This window comes from Sinohyriopsis cumingii, chromosome 4 (assembly GCF_028554795.1).
Source record: "Sinohyriopsis cumingii isolate HCF-2022 chromosome 4, ASM2855479v2, whole genome shotgun sequence".
In the NCBI taxonomy this organism is placed as follows: Eukaryota; Metazoa; Mollusca; class Bivalvia; order Unionida; family Unionidae; genus Sinohyriopsis; species Sinohyriopsis cumingii.
This window is the reverse complement of record NC_142964.1, coordinates 15042434-15060204: the sequence shown is the minus strand read 5'-3', so window position 1 is coordinate 15060204 and position 17771 is coordinate 15042434. Positions and strand designations below refer to the sequence as shown.

Sequence of the window (17771 nt, the reverse complement as noted above, 5' to 3'; positions counted from 1 at the left end):
ACTGTATAAAGACGTTCTTATAAAGTCATGGAAAATGAATTCTAGGCAGATGTTCAAACAGAAATATAATTACTATTGGTCAGAAAAGACTTCATTCAACAGGGCCCCAATTAAATATACACTAAAACAATATTATTTTCTTAACAGGTCAAAGCTTTTTTCTTTGGATCCATGACATCCTTACCACACTAATAATAAGGCCTGGGCCTGCATGTCAACACCATGATAACAGCACTACTGTAAAATGTGTGACCCTGACCCCAGTGTCAAAAGGATGAGCTAGCATGTTGCAGAATGAATTGTATTAGCTTCATAATGATTCATTCTCTCAAAAAAGTATGATGAAAATCTATCAAGGGATTTAGGAAATATAAGCAAACTGAAAAACTTGAACCAATGTCTTAACATAATTAACTATAACTGTGACCTTGACCTGAAGGTCAAGGTGCAAGTGGGTATGTCACAGAATGAACTGTATTACGGTCATATCGTTTCAACCAAGGTATAAACAAATGAAAAACTTAACCAAAACCTTAATGCTAATTATCTACAACTTTGACCTTGACTCCAAGGTAAAAAAAGCTTGTGCACATGTCTTTGTTTCATAATGATTCATACCAAGCATAATGAATCAATATCAAGGAATTTTAAAATATATGCAGATCAAAAACTTAAGCAAAACCTGAAAAAACTTTGCTGATGCCACTACCATCAGTCACACTTCTTATTGAAGTTGTCTCAGCACAAATGTTTATTCAATTTCCAATTTGTAAGCCTTACAGGATCATGGAACTCCTGTTTTCAGCATTTTTTCACAGTATCAATTTTATTTAATATATACTGTTGTTTTATTATGTGCAGGCTTTATCAAATTTCTTTACCTTTCCTCAATCAATAAGATTTTTTTTATAAGAAATGCCATAATCAAATCTTAAACATAACATGAGCCAACAATACTTTTTATATTCACTCCACATGCTTAGTGATAGGGAGAGTTATATAAAATAGATGCATTAGGTGAAATACTATATACTGCAAATGCAAACAAATCACCTTGTGGAATATATTTCTCTTGCCCAACCTTTTCTCAAACCATCTATTTTGGTGAAAACATAAGCAAAACAATTTATCAAAAGAATGGGTTTCACAGATGATAAATTATTATGTCAATTCAACAAATGATGGCTCTGTTAATTCTCACTCACTGCACTGTAGACCTGCCCTTTGGTCATACCAGCAACACCAATGACCCATAAACTAGATAATGTAAGAAATAACAATAAGAACAATGTGTATTTTATCACTGACTTTAATGAACAATTCTTGGATGACAAATTAGCAAAATGCTTACAAATGCACACAAATATCTTTTTCCATGTTGAAAAATTGGTTTAAGACTTTGATTTCTACACCAATGAACAAAAAGCAGCAGACTGCAAACTGATATCAGGCATGTAGATGATACTGCTTTATTTCATCATCAACACTAATACAGACACATAGATTTCATCCACAGCTATGATTTTACATCATGTATTTAAAGTCTGTGTTTAAACATTTTTAGTATAAATGAAATCTGAGACTGGTCTGATTCAATACAGCCTTTCAAATGCTGACCAGGATCTAGAATGTATGTCTATTTGATAAAACTTGCCAATACAGCCCCATCTACAAATCCATTTCTCCTTTTCCGTTCAAGTTGTATTTAATGGTCAAAATTTTCTGTTATTGCTTACATTAATTTTGATAGATTTTGTTGAAAATAGAGAAAGGACATTTTGGCCAAATAGTATGGAAAATTTTCATGAAAGTAGATAATACCTATCTGTGAGATAATGTAACTATTATTAATATATGCAGTAGTGAGGGAAGAATTGGCACAGGAATGAAATTCTAATGTTTACATTGGGACTGAGTACCAGATGTTCGATAGTGAATGTATCATCAACATTCATTATGGAGTAAAATACAAGAATACATAAATGCAATAGCATGAAATAATGAAATATAAAAACACAATCTCCCAGTGTATGTAACTCTAAAGCCTAGAAACAAACTTTGTACTTGTCCAGTTTGTGTAAAAAATATACCTCACTGCAGAGAGATCTAGATAAGTTACTTCAGCAAATTTAAGTTCTCATACTACAAGGAGTAGAAACTACACAATTTTCTTGTAATATGTGGCCAATTCTGAGAAGCAGAGACTTGGATGTGTACATCAATAATATGCTGATTGATCAGACTGTGTCTATGCTGTCTATGGCAGATGAAACTGCTGTCGGTTAGTCTATGGTAGATCAGGCTGCTGTCTGTTAGTCTGTCTATGGTAGATCAGGCTGCTGTCTAAAACAGTTCAGATTATTGTCTGTTAATCTGTCTATGACAGAGCAGATTGCACTCTGTTTAGTCTGTCTATAGTTGATCAGGCTGCTGTCTGTCTGTCTATGGCAGATCAGATGACTGTCTGTTAGTGTAAGGCAGATCTGATTGCTGTCTGTTAGTGTAAGGCAGATCAGACTGCTGTCTGTTAATGTAAGGCAGATCAGATTCTGTGTTATGATATCAAGGAAGAAGCCAACACCCTCAGGTGCTGTGCACCAATCTGACTGCAGCTCTTGGCCTACTGCATATTATTCACAGGTAAAGACAGTATTCACTCAATATAACATTACCAATACAAGTGGTCCCTTTTGTGAGGTTGGTATCATCATGGAATCCATCAGATGACCCACCAGTAACATTTACTGCACTATAAGCCGGTCCACTTTTCTGGCTTCCATGAAAATCGTTATAATGAGGATGTATTGTAAGGAGTGATAAACATCTTATCAGCAAATGTCTCTGAGAGTGGTTGGATATATTTATTAGCATTAAAAAAGACCATGGAATATGCTGTGAAAGCCAAAAATAGATTATTTTCCAAAAGAATTCATTGGGTTTCTTGGCATATGCTTCTATAATTTCCACCTACCTAATCTCCCCTGCCCACATGCATCTTGTACGCCCTGGTCTGTGTGGGGGAAGGGGGGGGGGTAATTTTAGGGACTGCTTAATCGAGTTAGAAATTATAAATTGATGAATGAAGTGAGTATGTTTTGTGCATTTTATATATCCTTGATGCTTTTCATTTTAAAAGTGGTATGGGGGTACAAGTTGCCAGGGAGTGGATGGAAACCATAACTGACTCTATGAAGAATATAGCATCATGGTCAAAAATAGTGAATAAAGTGTACTTGGTAATGACAGCAACTTTTGAAAAAAAACTTGGTTATATCTGGTTTAAAAAAATGACCATAGCTTCCACATATTTAAAAACTATAATTGGTGCAGTATGCAGGCACAACAATTAACTGACAATATTACCCTTGAGGAATAAAAACATGAGATCATATAAATAAAATCCAATTTCACTAGAAATACAAATATATGAAAAAATGGACAAATATTTCAGAGAGACAATAATTTCAGATCTGCAACAAATCTTTCAATATATAGGAAGTACCTATGACTAATCAGAATAAGTGAAAACTAACTCTTTTTAATCATGATAAAATCTTTAATTCAAATGGATGCTTTTGGATTGTTATGAATAACAAATTCTAAATATATTTGAGAACAAGATGGCATAGATTTACATCTACTTCTGTTTTGATCTGGTGTACCATAAAGTGCTTTTAAATGGACCTTGCTACAATACATATTCCACAGTGTGAGATGTGACAGATATGAATGAATTAACAATAGTTCACAGCAAATATAGATAACTTGATACACACTCTGTACAAGTTATCTGTCCTTAAATGAACGTAGCTCTAAACTTTGGACCCGCATTATTACAACTGAACTGGGAGGAGTGAGAAAAGTATTAATAAGTGGTTACCTGCCTGTACATATTTAGTATATTACTAAAGTTGGGATGCAATGTAATTTTTTTAACTGAAAATGGAAATCGTGTATGTATTCTGAATCAATTACCACATAAATGCTCCAGTTAGGAACATCTTATAAACATGAAAATATTGTAATTTTATCACAGAACCTAAGAATAGATGTATAGTAAAAGCAGGTGCTTTTTTAATATATACTACCATAGTTAAGTGATTTATGAATCTAGTCATTTATATTTGGAGTTGATGCTCATGTCATTTTGAATTCCATACATGTGAACCTTCTCAACATGAGTTCGTCTCCTGAGACATTGTGCGTCTTCCATCCATCACTGAAATCTCCCATTTACACAAAATTATTGAGAAAAAAATTTCTACACCTTGTTTCTAGCGTAGAATATTTATGCCAATACTATATGTGATCACATGACTGAATTGGTTTAAGTAGGGCAAGACAATTTAGTTGCCAATTTCAAGCTGCACAAAATAATTAACATCTTTTTGAATTTTGGCAGAGTAGGCTGTCTTTAGTGTTTGAAGTCTGTCAACATGCATTATGCCATGTAACATGACAAGTAATTCCAAAAGGATTAAAGAGATAAAAGGAGTATGGCTGAATTACTATGGGGTTCAATCAACATCAAACAGGGTCAGTTTGGCTTTGGTGTTTAAAGTTAATGTCTATAGTACAAGTCACATGGGTCAAATATGTACATTTACTCATTTTAAATTAAATATAAATTGTTCATTTAAAATTTAACACTGATTTTTTTTTACAAAAGTCTATTCAATCCTGATTACTGAATGCTCTGCACCTTAACTGTCACCATGAAACTTCCAGATCAAAAATTATCTATCACTATGGACTTTTACAATGGTGGCCATGTACTAAACTTGGGTCAAAATAAGAGCATGTCAAGTGGAATCGTCACATTCGAGGATAGTACCAATTTGTTTATCAACATGCGTAGCTTTCACTGTGACATCAATCACAGCACTTGACATTCAATCTGGATTGTACTGGATCACACCTTTAGTTTCATTTTGTCCAAAAATGTCTTTGTTCTTTAAATATTGATTTTGCCATAAGCACCTCTTGGGGTGTCTAAATATTGACCTTCCAAAGGAATATGGATGTATAAGAATCCAAATGAAGTGAATACTTGCTACTTAAAGGTACAGTGGAACCCCGCTATAACGCGCCCCGCCATAACGCGAATTCGGATATAACGCGGTCGTAGCATGGCTCCCGAAATTTCGTATATTCATTCACACATGGAGAAAAAAAATTTGGAGAAAAGTAAAAAAAAACAAAACAAGAAATTAACTTCATTTTGGGCATGAGATTAGTTGTGACTTTTAAAATAATATGATCGTGGCATGGTTCCTGAAATTTGAAATTCATTTACGTGTATTTTTATCGGACCGTGAAAATATTTGTTTAACGTACGACAAATAGTGTGTAAAACGTTTATTATAATTTGGTGGAAGAATTCGCGTATGACTTTTAATAATAAACGATCGGAACTTAACAATTTATCCAGGTTCTTTAAGTGATTTTGGAGAAGTGATCGTGTATGAATTCTAAAATAATACGATATATATAACATACGAGAAATAGTGTGTACAACGCTTGGCTTCTGAAATTTATCAATTTGAACAGGTTGTGGTGAAGCTCCGTATTCTACTCTAGAAGAGAAAACTGGTTTCATTAGGTTTTTGAATTGTTAAGCCGAAGTAAACATTATCGGAACTGTTACTTATTACGGATCCATGAGTAAAGCCAGTAAATCGTCTTTGTGATTGTCTTCCATGAATTCTGTATACAGTCGTTGCTCAAACAATAGCCGACATGGGCTTCTTATTTAACTGCAATCACAGCCAAGCAGCAGACAAAGCTGTGGTTGATACAAGAGTCGCACAATTTAATAAACATCAAAGGACGAAAGCCGCCAACATGTATGCTGTGCTTGGCGGTGTGATCAAACAACAAACAGTTGAAAGTAAATAATATCCACTTTATTATCTGTAAATTAAAAGGGTATGAAATTGTACATCCGTTCAGCTTAATTTTGTTTTATATAAAAAGTGATTCGTAACCATTGCAGGCCTTCATTACTTAGTTATCGAGCTTTATCTGTGTACATTGTTTGCTTATATAAAAAAATATTTTACTGTTATGGAAAAGCAAGTTCAAAAACGCAAGTCGTTTTCTGCTAAAGAGAAACTGTATGCCCTACATCAACTGACTTTGCACTTTGCGCAACAATTAATTTAGCAGTTTTCACATGTTTCTTTTGATGTTCACAAAATCTTAAATAAAAGTTATTTGCACGCTGAAATCATGCGTTGATTGTTAATTATTCTTGCAGTTGTCGCATATGATAAAATTTTAGCGGTATGAAATTTGTACAGACACCGTATGTAGACCCGGGAATAGCTGCATGCAATGATCGTACGATATCAGACGGCAAGTAAATGGTTTCAATATTTTGTTCATCCTATATTTTACACGACGAATTCAGACTATTACAAAATTATTGAATATTTTAAATCTGTACGATTTTCAATGAAATTACATCCATTATGGATGAACTGCATGCCACGACAGCACGGTAGCATACGGTGTTGATACACTTTTCATGATATAGCGATAGTCTGGTATTATCGGTCAATCTGTATTATCGTTCAAACAAATAAAAATTAGTAAATGTTTTTAATGCACAGTAATAATCTATAAATATATTAGCCATCGATTATTTTGAATATATCTTAATTAATGCATTCCAGTTAATATTCATCTGATGATAAGCCGACTTTTGATCATTGTACATGTTATACACGTATATGTTCTCGGAAAAAAAGTTAAATATTGTAAAACCCTGCATTAACGCGACCCCGCTTTTAATGCGATCCGATTTTATGGACCCCGATCATCGCGTTATAGCGGGGTTCCACTGTATGTAGATTCAAATTCTAAAATATGACACCCATTACTGAAATAGTCGGTGTTGAATGCATACATGACCCGTGTGACTTGTACTATCTAAGCGACTGATGTAACACATGCAATTCAATGATGCTTGAAACGGGAATTTCAGTAGTTGGAATAAAGTTCAAAGGAAATGAATATATATATTCCACCCTTCCTGTAAAGCTAATTTTAAAATCTGCTATGGTGGCAAGAAATGACATTAGTAGATTAAAACTAATTCAACAAAACAACAAATACACCATCAATGAATTCCATGTTAGTGGAATCTGCATCACATGTGGATAAAGATATATGTGCTGAGACACTGTTTGCCAACTTTAAAGCCAAACATAATCTCCTGTTTATGGTATATCTTTTTCAGATATAGTCAAAACAATTTTTCTCTGACTCTGAAATAGCACAAACATTCTTACAGAAATGGACAAAAATAGATGAATAATACTCATGTAGTGACCCAAGTTTTGGGTCCTCATTTGCAGAAGAAAGTAAATGACATGTGCTGCAGTGGAACATTTGCCATTTTCATTGAAAATCCTCCCTCTTAGAGTCAAAAGTCCTGATCAAATTTTGCAAATCTCCCAATTTGTCCTAAGGTAACTTCTTTGTTCTGTCACATGTATGGAATTTTAACATATCTGTGAAATGTAATGTTCTTTCTGATTGGCTGAATGTGAAATTCTCTGGTACCAACATTCATGATATACAGTCAGAAACCTGGATGCCACAACTGTATGAAATGGTGACATGAGCAGTGGCAATTTTGGGGCAATGGGAGTGGGGTGGGGGTGGGCAAATTCTTTAAAGTGTGTCACATTTGGATTAAGTAACTGTTTCATATTTTTAGATTTATTGATGTACATATCTATAGTTATGCTACAGAAAATGTTATTTTGTAATGACTCTGCTAATCTGTAATAATTCAACTACTGCTATATTAAGAACAGAGTAACTACCTTCACACCTCAGCAAATCTGAAAACAGAACAGCTATCCCATTCATAAATCATCAACAATTTTGATTTCATCAGGCATCAGCACATATTTACTAAAAGCTGCTGCAAACACCCCAGGCTAAAATTAGTACATACAGTCCAAAAAGTGGACAATTTAAAATAATGAATAAAGCTAAATGTTGGCATAAGACCAGCTTATGACCCAGTTATGTTTTAAAAAACCCCAAAAGATGTCAATAGTATGTCCATGATTGTTTATGACATCATTCAAATGGTATATGATGCAGTAACAAATGCAGTAATACATTCGAACAAGATCAGCATTAGTTGAATTAAAAATGAAGCACTTGTTATTATTATTATAAAGTATTTTCACCTAAATGACCTCACTACAACCACTGAATACAAATCCAGAGATTGTATTCTTGACAAATTGGCTAAACCACAAAAAACAACTATAGCAAAAACATTAACAATATGCAACGTGTTAAAACTATGAAGTACAAGCGTACTGAATTCAGATACTTATGATAGATAACATTGTGTAACTTTTTTTGTCAACAACTGTACAATCCAAAGGCAGCACAATAAATTTCATCTGCAAATACTGTATGATGTGTATATATTTTCAACATTTTTGCTTGGATACTATTATAAGTGATAATAAGATTGTTGCACAGAAGGTGCCCCCCCCCCCAATTTGCTACTTCTTCCACAGCTATTAAAATTACTCATTAACAAAACCTGGTACTGTATGTTTTCTGAGGAAAACTAGAAAGAAGTGGGTTTTTTAAACTGTTTTTTAACCACTATTCTTTCAAGTTATAGCTTAATGTGGCTAACTGTTTTCGTAATTTGTAAAATTTTCTGCATAAAAAAGAATGGGCACTTATGTTCCTAAAATACAATTTATACAAGGAGATGAGCACTAATTTACACAAAATGCTGCAAGAATTTTTTGGTCTTATCTTTTGCAATGAGACAATCAGCCATGTCCGGTAGCATTCTTTATTACAACATGGTACTTGAAACAACATGCATACTCTGAGTGTTTCCAACAGGTAGACCACATTTCAGTAATGAAGTTGTCACTCTATGAAGCATTAATCTGAATTTTCATGTAAAGAACAAAAAAAGTTCCAATGGAAAAAATTTGTCAAATTACTGAATGTCCACAACACATTATAAGAAATTTTCTTGCTATAAAAAATTATTTAACACAATAGTAACTATAGGTTTATGACAGCAAAATTAAATTTTGTATATTACATATTACAGTGCCAAATGAAAATACAATTGGCAACAGAAAATGTTAAAGAATATAAAGATTTTGTTTCTTCCCATCAAGATAGTAAGCATCAGGAAGCTTAACAAAGACTCGTAAAAGCAACCTGTGATCCATGCTTCATGTACTTCCATTTCCTAAGCGACAATATTTAAAACTCTACAACTACCAGGAAATATTTATTGGGTGTAGACATTTAGAATGAAAGATTGTCTAGAAATTTGTTGAAAACGTACAATCTGCATTGTACAGGAGTTACAGATAAAACCACAAGAAATTTAATGATACATTATATACAAACCCAGGTAAACTGAGGGATTATGAGTTGCCATTCAGTGATATGTTAACCAGCATCTTGGTCTTAAAATCTGATTAGAATAAATACTCTGATTGGTTACAATAAATAAAAAGGATCCAATCAGAATCCAATTTCTAAAATCAAGATTTTATGACATTATAAGCTGAAATTTCCAAGCACGCAGATTGTTTTCCCCATGTGGTTCAAGAACAAATATTATCATTTGTGTACTTTGCAATGAATGTCTGTACAAGATGAAAAAATAGAGCCTATATGTACAGTTTCCATCTTTTTCTCTTGATATAAAATGAGCAAAGATTGAGATTAAGGCATGTGGTCTATATACAGAACATGACCAGTACTTATAATGAGGCCTCTTAGATCTCACATAAATAATCGTACAGTCATACTTACATCATTATCTACAAAAAAAATGTAATCTTTAATGTAATATTACTATGATACAGTCTCCATTAACATTAGGAAAAATAAAAACCACTTCAAAATAACATGCATCCTGCCCATGAATCAATTTTATTTCCCTGTGAATAAATCAGTTAATTTATCAATCTAATGAGCACTCTGGAACACTGACAACTGTGATAGCATACATGTATAAAAAAAGAATACAAACAAAAAATAAATTGAACGGGACATCCATTTTTTTTTTGCCAGCTTAATATCCATAGATGCAGTTTGCACCAAAGAGAGCCCAGTCTATTTCAAGTAAATAGATGCAGTTTGCACCAAAGAGAGCCAGTCTATTTGTTTAAAGTACACAGGATACAGTTTACACCAAAGAAAGCCCAGGCTACCATCTTCAAGCACACAGGATACAGTTTGCACCAAAGAAAGCCCAGGTTACTATCTTCAAGTACACAGTATGCAGTTTGTGCCAAAGAGAGCCAAGTCTATTATGTTCAAGTACAGAGTATGCATTTTGCAACAACGAAAGCCAAGTCTATTATGTATCTGTGTAATGAAGTATATGTAGGTGTTGGGACTAAGCCAGGTCAATGTTTAGCAGCATTTATAAAATATATAATTGACACGTAGCCAGGAAGAGCATTGGTCAAGGATATGTTGGAATTTTCCCCATGCAATAATTAAGCGTTGGATGGAATTCATAATCCATCAATTAAGAAATATAATTTGTAAGATTAAAAACACTAATTCTGAATACAACTAAAAGTCATTCCTGCTAAGATAGCAGTTTTAATTTTTATTGAATAAAAAAATACCAATCCGTTCATTTGGCTTCTGATATGTAAGTTTGGCTGAAATCAACAGGAACTGAATAATGTACTTATCTGACTGAAAGATCTTTGCATTTTTATTCTAACAATATTTTTCTAAGAAGGTTTTCCTTAAAAACAATGTAAGAAAATACTATTATCCCCGAGACCTTAGTGTTCTATTTGCAATGTTTTTGCATGTGTGCTTCCAAATCTCTAACATTAAAAAAGAAAAGCTACAAATATATTTTCTCTTTGGCATGAATTGATATGGTTATTTTTAACAGCTTTATAAAATCAAATTTGAAAAATTAAAATATCCAGTACAAGTTATCCTTAAAGTAATGAAATTAACAATACAAGAAGTTCTTGTAAATCAGGCAATTGTTGCAATACATAAATTAGTCAATTATGATCATAGTGAAAATATGGTGAGTGCTTTAGGAATGAAAAATGATAACAATATGAAACCAACAACAATGATAACATGATTAAAATACTTAACACATAAAACTATTTACACATTGATGAAATAAACAATCACAAAGGCACATTACTCCTTCAATGGTATCAACATGACTGACTTGGGCAGTCAGGGTTCTGTGTCCCACTTACAGAATATAGTTTTTGCACATCTTTATGAATGGCAAACAGAGCAAAACCTGCATCCCTACTTGCCTCTGGTTCCATCCTAAATCATTAGATACAAATGGTAATATCTCATATTTAAAAGGTTGACCATGCTAGAAATCACTGCGTCAGATCTACTGCTATATAAACATACTGTATATACTTGCTTTTATGTCAAGTCCAATTGGAAACTGCACAGACCTAGATTCTACTGGTACATGATCAACCAGCAGATCTGGATCAATGTAGTTTGTCAGAATAATCAGAAGGACAAACAACATAGACCTTGATATGTCAATACATTTCATGATGGCAAATGTGGGCCTATGTTGTTTGCAGTTGCACTCAACTTATAAGTGAATATACATTGTATGTACTGAGGGAAAACTTGTACCTTTCAATTAAAAATACTGTCTTCAAGGTTCTTGGTATTTCCTCTTTCTTATCATTTCTCTTTTCACTATGTTAAAGTGGCATGGTTGTACAAATAATCAAGCTCTTTAGCTTAATTGGGTTTTATTAAAATCATGTCTGGGTGGTTGTAGACAAAACTGTTAATTGATTTTATGTCAAGAAATGACTAGAGGCTTAAAAGGCATACCAACATATCAATTCTTTCTTCACAAAATCTTTATATTTTGTTCCCTCCTAGTCAAAAGCATTGATAAGGCGCTTTTCTTAATTATGTACCTTTAATGTCTTCAGCAGAAAATAGTACATATTTGGTCTGAACTGATCTCATGGACATTTTACTCAGTCTACATCCTGCCAATGTCTTCTATAGGTGGAACCACATACAAGTAATTACAAAAATAATTTAATCATATCTGTTTCACAGATAACATGAAACAAGCTAAACACAGCACAAAAAATTACAACAAATATTAGTTCCTCCTCTTGTCATTCATGCAGTGACTTTGATCACCTTACTCCCAGAGATGCAGTTAGCCTTTATTTCCCATGCTGGGTCAGGAAAATACATTTTCTGGGATTCAAGAACTAAAAAGTTGAGATGAGTCTATAACAGCTGACAGACTCTGAATTTCTTGAACCACCTCTCCTCTCATGTTTGGTTGATCAACTTAAAGATATCGGAATTGTTCTTGATGTAACTGTAATAAACATGTTAACATCAATTTGTAAAATTCCTAACAAAGACTTTATTAACAGCATATCATGTAGAGTTAAATGTATGCTGCTTAACAGTAACTAAGGCATTAGCTAACTTGTGACTATTACACTAGACTGGTTCAATACGCAAGTCTAAACATCAAATAAATGCAAGTTGCATTCACCCAGTCTGTTGGTGGTCAAAATCTGGAATATTTCCTGTCTCACTGTCAAGTGGCACTCCAGTCAAGAAAATGAAAACTGATCCTTGGTGAAATTCAAAGGATTCTGGCAACAACCCACCCGGCTCATGTCACAAGAAACACAGAATGTCAAGAGAAGTTTTAAATTAGGTCATAATGTTGAACCATTACTATGTGGCCCAACCATCTACCCGTGGTCGCTTCATCATCGGGCCTTCATAATCTGATGGATGTATACTTCCTGTTGGTGAAGAACAATTGCTAGGTGGGTGAGACAAGTGTGGAGATATGTGACCTGGCGATAGATGACCCTGACCTGTGGATGGAGGTCGCAATGTGTGGTGACTTGATGGAGTAGTGGAGTCTCGTGGGGGAGATATAGGTTCACTTTTAATATTCATCGTCATTCCATGATTCACTGTATTTACATTGATTGAAGATAGATTAGCACCCGTATTGGAAAGTGGCCCCGACCTGCATGGAAAAGAAGAATAAACACACTATCATAATGAAAAATATTTTATAAGATTCAGAATCATGAATAACTTGCCACAAATAATGGAGAAGCAGCTGAATATTACTACTATCCATGGACAGTATTACTGATAATCAGGAAATTAAGGTCTTAAAAATATCTACCATCTAAGTTTTGAGACTGCAGAGCTAGCTCTGCTATCTTGAACATATCATCTTTGTCATAAAAATGGAAAACAAAAAGATGAGGTCAACTTAACTGGTGTCAAAAATGTAAACTCAAAATGACCCTGGGGTTAAATGGTCTGTGCAGGTAGTGGCATTGCTAACATCATCAATGAATCAGTCTGGCAAAGAGCATACATCTACAAGAGCATTAAGACAATGCATATCTGGGATTAAGTGTGGGTGTGTGTGTGATGGATATTTAACGTAGCTTTAACAATTTTTCAATCCTATCACTATGATGTCTGCTGGGTGGTGGTTTCTAGTAATGTCTAGCATGCTGCATACATATAGCATGATATCCCACTCAGTCACATTATCATGCCACCAGGCCAACCAGTCCTATCACTAACCTATTAATACTGAATGGCTAACGAGGCACTTGTTAGTACCATTTTTATAAGTCTTTGGTATGACTGCCTGGATTTGTGTGTGTGTGATTTGGATTTTTAATGTAGCTTTAACAATTTATCAGTCATATCGCTACAATGTCTGCAGTGTGGCAGATTAAAGTGATGTCTAGCACTGGGGCATCATGCCGCAGACATGCAGCATGATGTCCTACCCAGTCACATTATCCTGACACCAGGCCAACCAGTCCTAACATTAACCTCTTAATGCTGAGTGCCAAGCGAGGTAGCTGTTAGTACCATTTTTGCAAGTCTCTGGTATGACTCGGCCGGGGATCAAACCCACGACCTCCCGCATCCAAGGTGGACGCTCTAACCACTAGGCCACCAGAGCGGTTTGCTGGGATTTGAACCCATGACCTCTTGCATCCAAGGTGGATGCTATACCCACTAGGCCACCAGAGCGGCATTGGGATTATGCTATTTAAATAGGATTACGTTTTTTACAGTACAAAGCATATCTGAGATTCTGGATAAATGCATTTCTTGGATTATGGTATGTAAAGTACAATGCATATAAGGGATAATGCTACGTACAGTACAATGCATATACGGGATTATGCTATGTACAGTACAATGCATATATGAGATTATGCTATGTACAGTACAATGCATATATGGGATTATGCTATGTACAGTACAATGCATACAGGGAATTATGCTATGTACAGTACAATGCATATATGGGGTTATGCTATTTACAGTTGGGTTTACACAGATAAATATTATAAATTAGTTACATCTCATATATAATGCCTTTACAACAGGACACACTTTAAAATGTGGCTGCTTCTAAATGTGCTGCTAATTTTATTTCAAATCATAGAAAAACATAGTCCATAGTTTCATATAATAAATGATAAATCTTGCAAAGAAATCAATAAGCAAATTGATGGATGTTACAAGAGAAATGTTCTTACCCATGATGTCCATGAAGTCCAGGGTGTGGCAACCCTGAGGTGAGTGACCCCTGGCCATTCCAGTGGGGATGCCCATGGTTGTAGACTGCCATGTTGTGTTGACCACCACCTCCACCACATAAGTCCCCAGAATTCAAGTGATAATCATCTGAAAGAAACAAGTTGATTAATCAACAGTAAAATATTATCCAACAAAATGCACACATCTTTCCAATTCTGGATGAAGACAAAAAATTGAATTAAATAGCTGAGTTCTCAAGTTTAGAGTGAGTTCTTGAATTTAAATTATTTTTAAGTGTAATTGTGAAATCTGACAATGGGGACACTCAATATCATTAAAAATCCTATGATGTGACATTCACTGCACACTTAAATCAATAACAGACATTACTCAACCAACTAGTTTAATGTGCATGATTGTATAACAGCACAACTTTTCAGCAATTCCAGACAATGCTGCAAAACCAAAAACCAATTGAAAATCCTGTTGATGCATTTTAATCTTTATTTATAAATGTGTGGTGTATGTTGGAATAATGAGATTAGACTGTACAAGACTAGGTTACTTACTTGTGTGATATGAAGAAGGGACAGGGGATGGATAGCCAGATCCAACTGAAATACTGGGAGTTGTGAGAGACACAGCTGGGGGTGCTAATGAGGAACTTCTTGTCTGCAAATGGAAATAGCAGTAAATGTAACACAGAACTGCATATAACAAACTTGATCTGCACAACTGCAGTACTGGGTTCAACCTTTCTGATAAGCATAAGTGAGGGTAAATGCTTCTCATCTAAAACAATCAACATTAAATACTAAAAGGTTTACAGCATTATCAGACTATATTCTGCCAAAAAATTATTATTTACACAAATGGCAGAAAAATTCATTCTTTAAATCCTCTGTAGTAATGTAATAGGTTAAGTTTTTTGTTACCTATTAACATTATTCCTGATATCTGAATTGTACAAATTGCTATCTGCAAAATAGAAATGCTCTCTGCAACAAAACAGAGCCAGATACAGATAGCCAACATTTTTACTAATGAGCAAGATTGACTGCATACAATCATTCTAAAACATTACTTGAAGAGTCCTTCACATAAAGGTCACTCTCATTTTACATGCTAATATATTTATTCAGAGCTTTTTCATTACTTTATGGAAGCACAATTCACTTGAACTTGGAATCAACTGTGGAACACATACTGTACAAATAATAGTTTATTACCAAATAACCCTCACTCACAAAGATGACAGATCCATCTTTGTCCATGTCATGCCTAAATGTCTGCTAGGAGACATGAGGATTTCTTCAGAGATTTCACGTATAGCAAGTTTGTATTTAAATATCGAATACGGAAGTGATAGGCTTCATGTGTGTGAACTTGTTTAATCTGGGTCAATGCCATGGCAGCTCTGGGTCTATGTTGTTTGTTTTATCAATCTTTATATATATATATTGAATAGTTTTACTTCTGAAACAAAACCTTGCATGATGCATGACAGATGGATGGATGAAAAAAAACAGCAAAAGGCAAAGACTAATATAGTTTATTAATATAGATTAATATTCCCTTGTAAAATTGGACTTACATCTGCATTCATAAGATCGTTTCTTGCATGTGGTGCCATTATTCGAACATTGGTTGGTCTGTTATGTTGGGAAGGCGGTGACTGCCGAGAATTTAGCCCTTTGTTTACCATTATCCCTGGAGAGGAACATGGGGATATTCCACGATGATAACCATTAGGTGTGGAAGGGGATGTCAAGTCAACCATTCCTCCTAAAAATGTAGATACATCATTCTTGAAATTTGACAAAATTTAAGCAGTGGTTACATTTCTTGATACAGATTATTCATGGGTAAAAAATTTCCATGATATATTTTTTTTTTATTAGGGGGTTTTGCAAAGAAAACCCCATATAGCAATTAATGGTCTTTCCAAATCAATTGCACCTGATGTTTTAGACACTGTTTTTGTCAAAACATTACAGATGAAACAAACATGACAAAGCACAGTATTGCAAGTCTTAGAAACTGCTAAAGTGCTTTTGAGATCCACAGACCCCTTTCATAGGTGGACAATACAAACAAATAACAATTACAAACACCAAAAACATAACAAACTATCAAATTGCATACTGTTGCGATACACTGTATGTATGTGCGTGATTTTTTATATATATATCTTGCCTGCTGTAGCTTCAGTAACACAAACTGAACTGTTCTTGTGACAATGACTGTTTAACCATTCCATTACTAAGGGTGTTTCATTTATTCTGTTAATCTTAAGTTCCATATCTAATAATAATCATTTTATGGAAATGAACCATATTTACGATATCTAAGATATACATGTCTTTTTAAAAAAAGCCAAAATAACCAGTGAGGAAAACCTGGAAAATTCATTTTCTTTCATAATTAAACCCTTTGCAAATGAAACTGAAGAGCACAACCATAAAGCCACTTGAGCAAAAGTGCAATAACTCTGTTGAAAACTGAGAGCATAGTCGTTTATCAATATGTGCTTCTTCAGGTGATAACCTTTAACATGTACCAAATTTTATGACAATCCACTAAAAAATGCAAGGCAAAAGGGCAATAACTTAGCAAAACTTGCTGGAACAAAGTGATTTATTGATATGTACATCTTTGTGTTCTAATATGTTGCTTGTGCGAGGTGGGAGTGGGGTGGGGGTAAACTGATTTAATTATGCAATACTTTTCTGTCATTACTATTAGAATATACATAATATTTGTTTACAGAAGACCCCAATGTAGTGAAGCACTAGATTCAACACATGTCCATTAACATGGCATCCTAGAAAAAGCTGTGCATGGAAATGTGAGGTGCATGAGAGGACTGCATCATGTGGACAATTCTACACTCTGTGAAAGGATGCATTCACATCAAATGGACAAGATTTTTGTCACCAAAGAAAGTAAAAAGCTATGTTACAGAAAGTCATTGCTGCTACTAAAATAACCATTCATCATAGCAATCCATCAAAATCTGTGGGACTAGATGCACTAATTAGATTGTGACAAACAGTGCAGTGAGCTGAAAGACAAAAAAGGGCAATAACTCTAACAAAAACTGGGGGAGCAGAATGATATGTTGATGTTGCATCTTCAGGTGATGA

General features: G+C 34.3%; 1 protein-coding gene across 5 annotated transcripts in view; it reads right to left on the bottom strand.

Annotated features, from left to right (window-relative positions):
- Positions 1-1291: 1291 nt before the first annotated feature.
- LOC149800653 (myocyte-specific enhancer factor 2C-like) overlaps positions 1292-17771 on the bottom strand; it is a 229759-nt gene continuing 213279 nt past the window's right edge. For all 5 annotated transcript variants that reach the window (XM_089954667.1, XM_089954668.1, XM_089954671.1 and 2 more), the window contains 4 exons: positions 16220-16410; positions 15195-15297; positions 14625-14772; positions 1292-13069 (listed from right to left, as the gene is read on the bottom strand). In XM_089954667.1, coding sequence (XP_089810793.1) covers positions 12766-13069; positions 14625-14772; positions 15195-15297; positions 16220-16410 — 746 coding nt within the window. In that variant the 3' untranslated portion in view covers positions 1292-12765. The remainder of the gene's footprint in view (positions 13070-14624; positions 14773-15194; positions 15298-16219; positions 16411-17771) is intronic.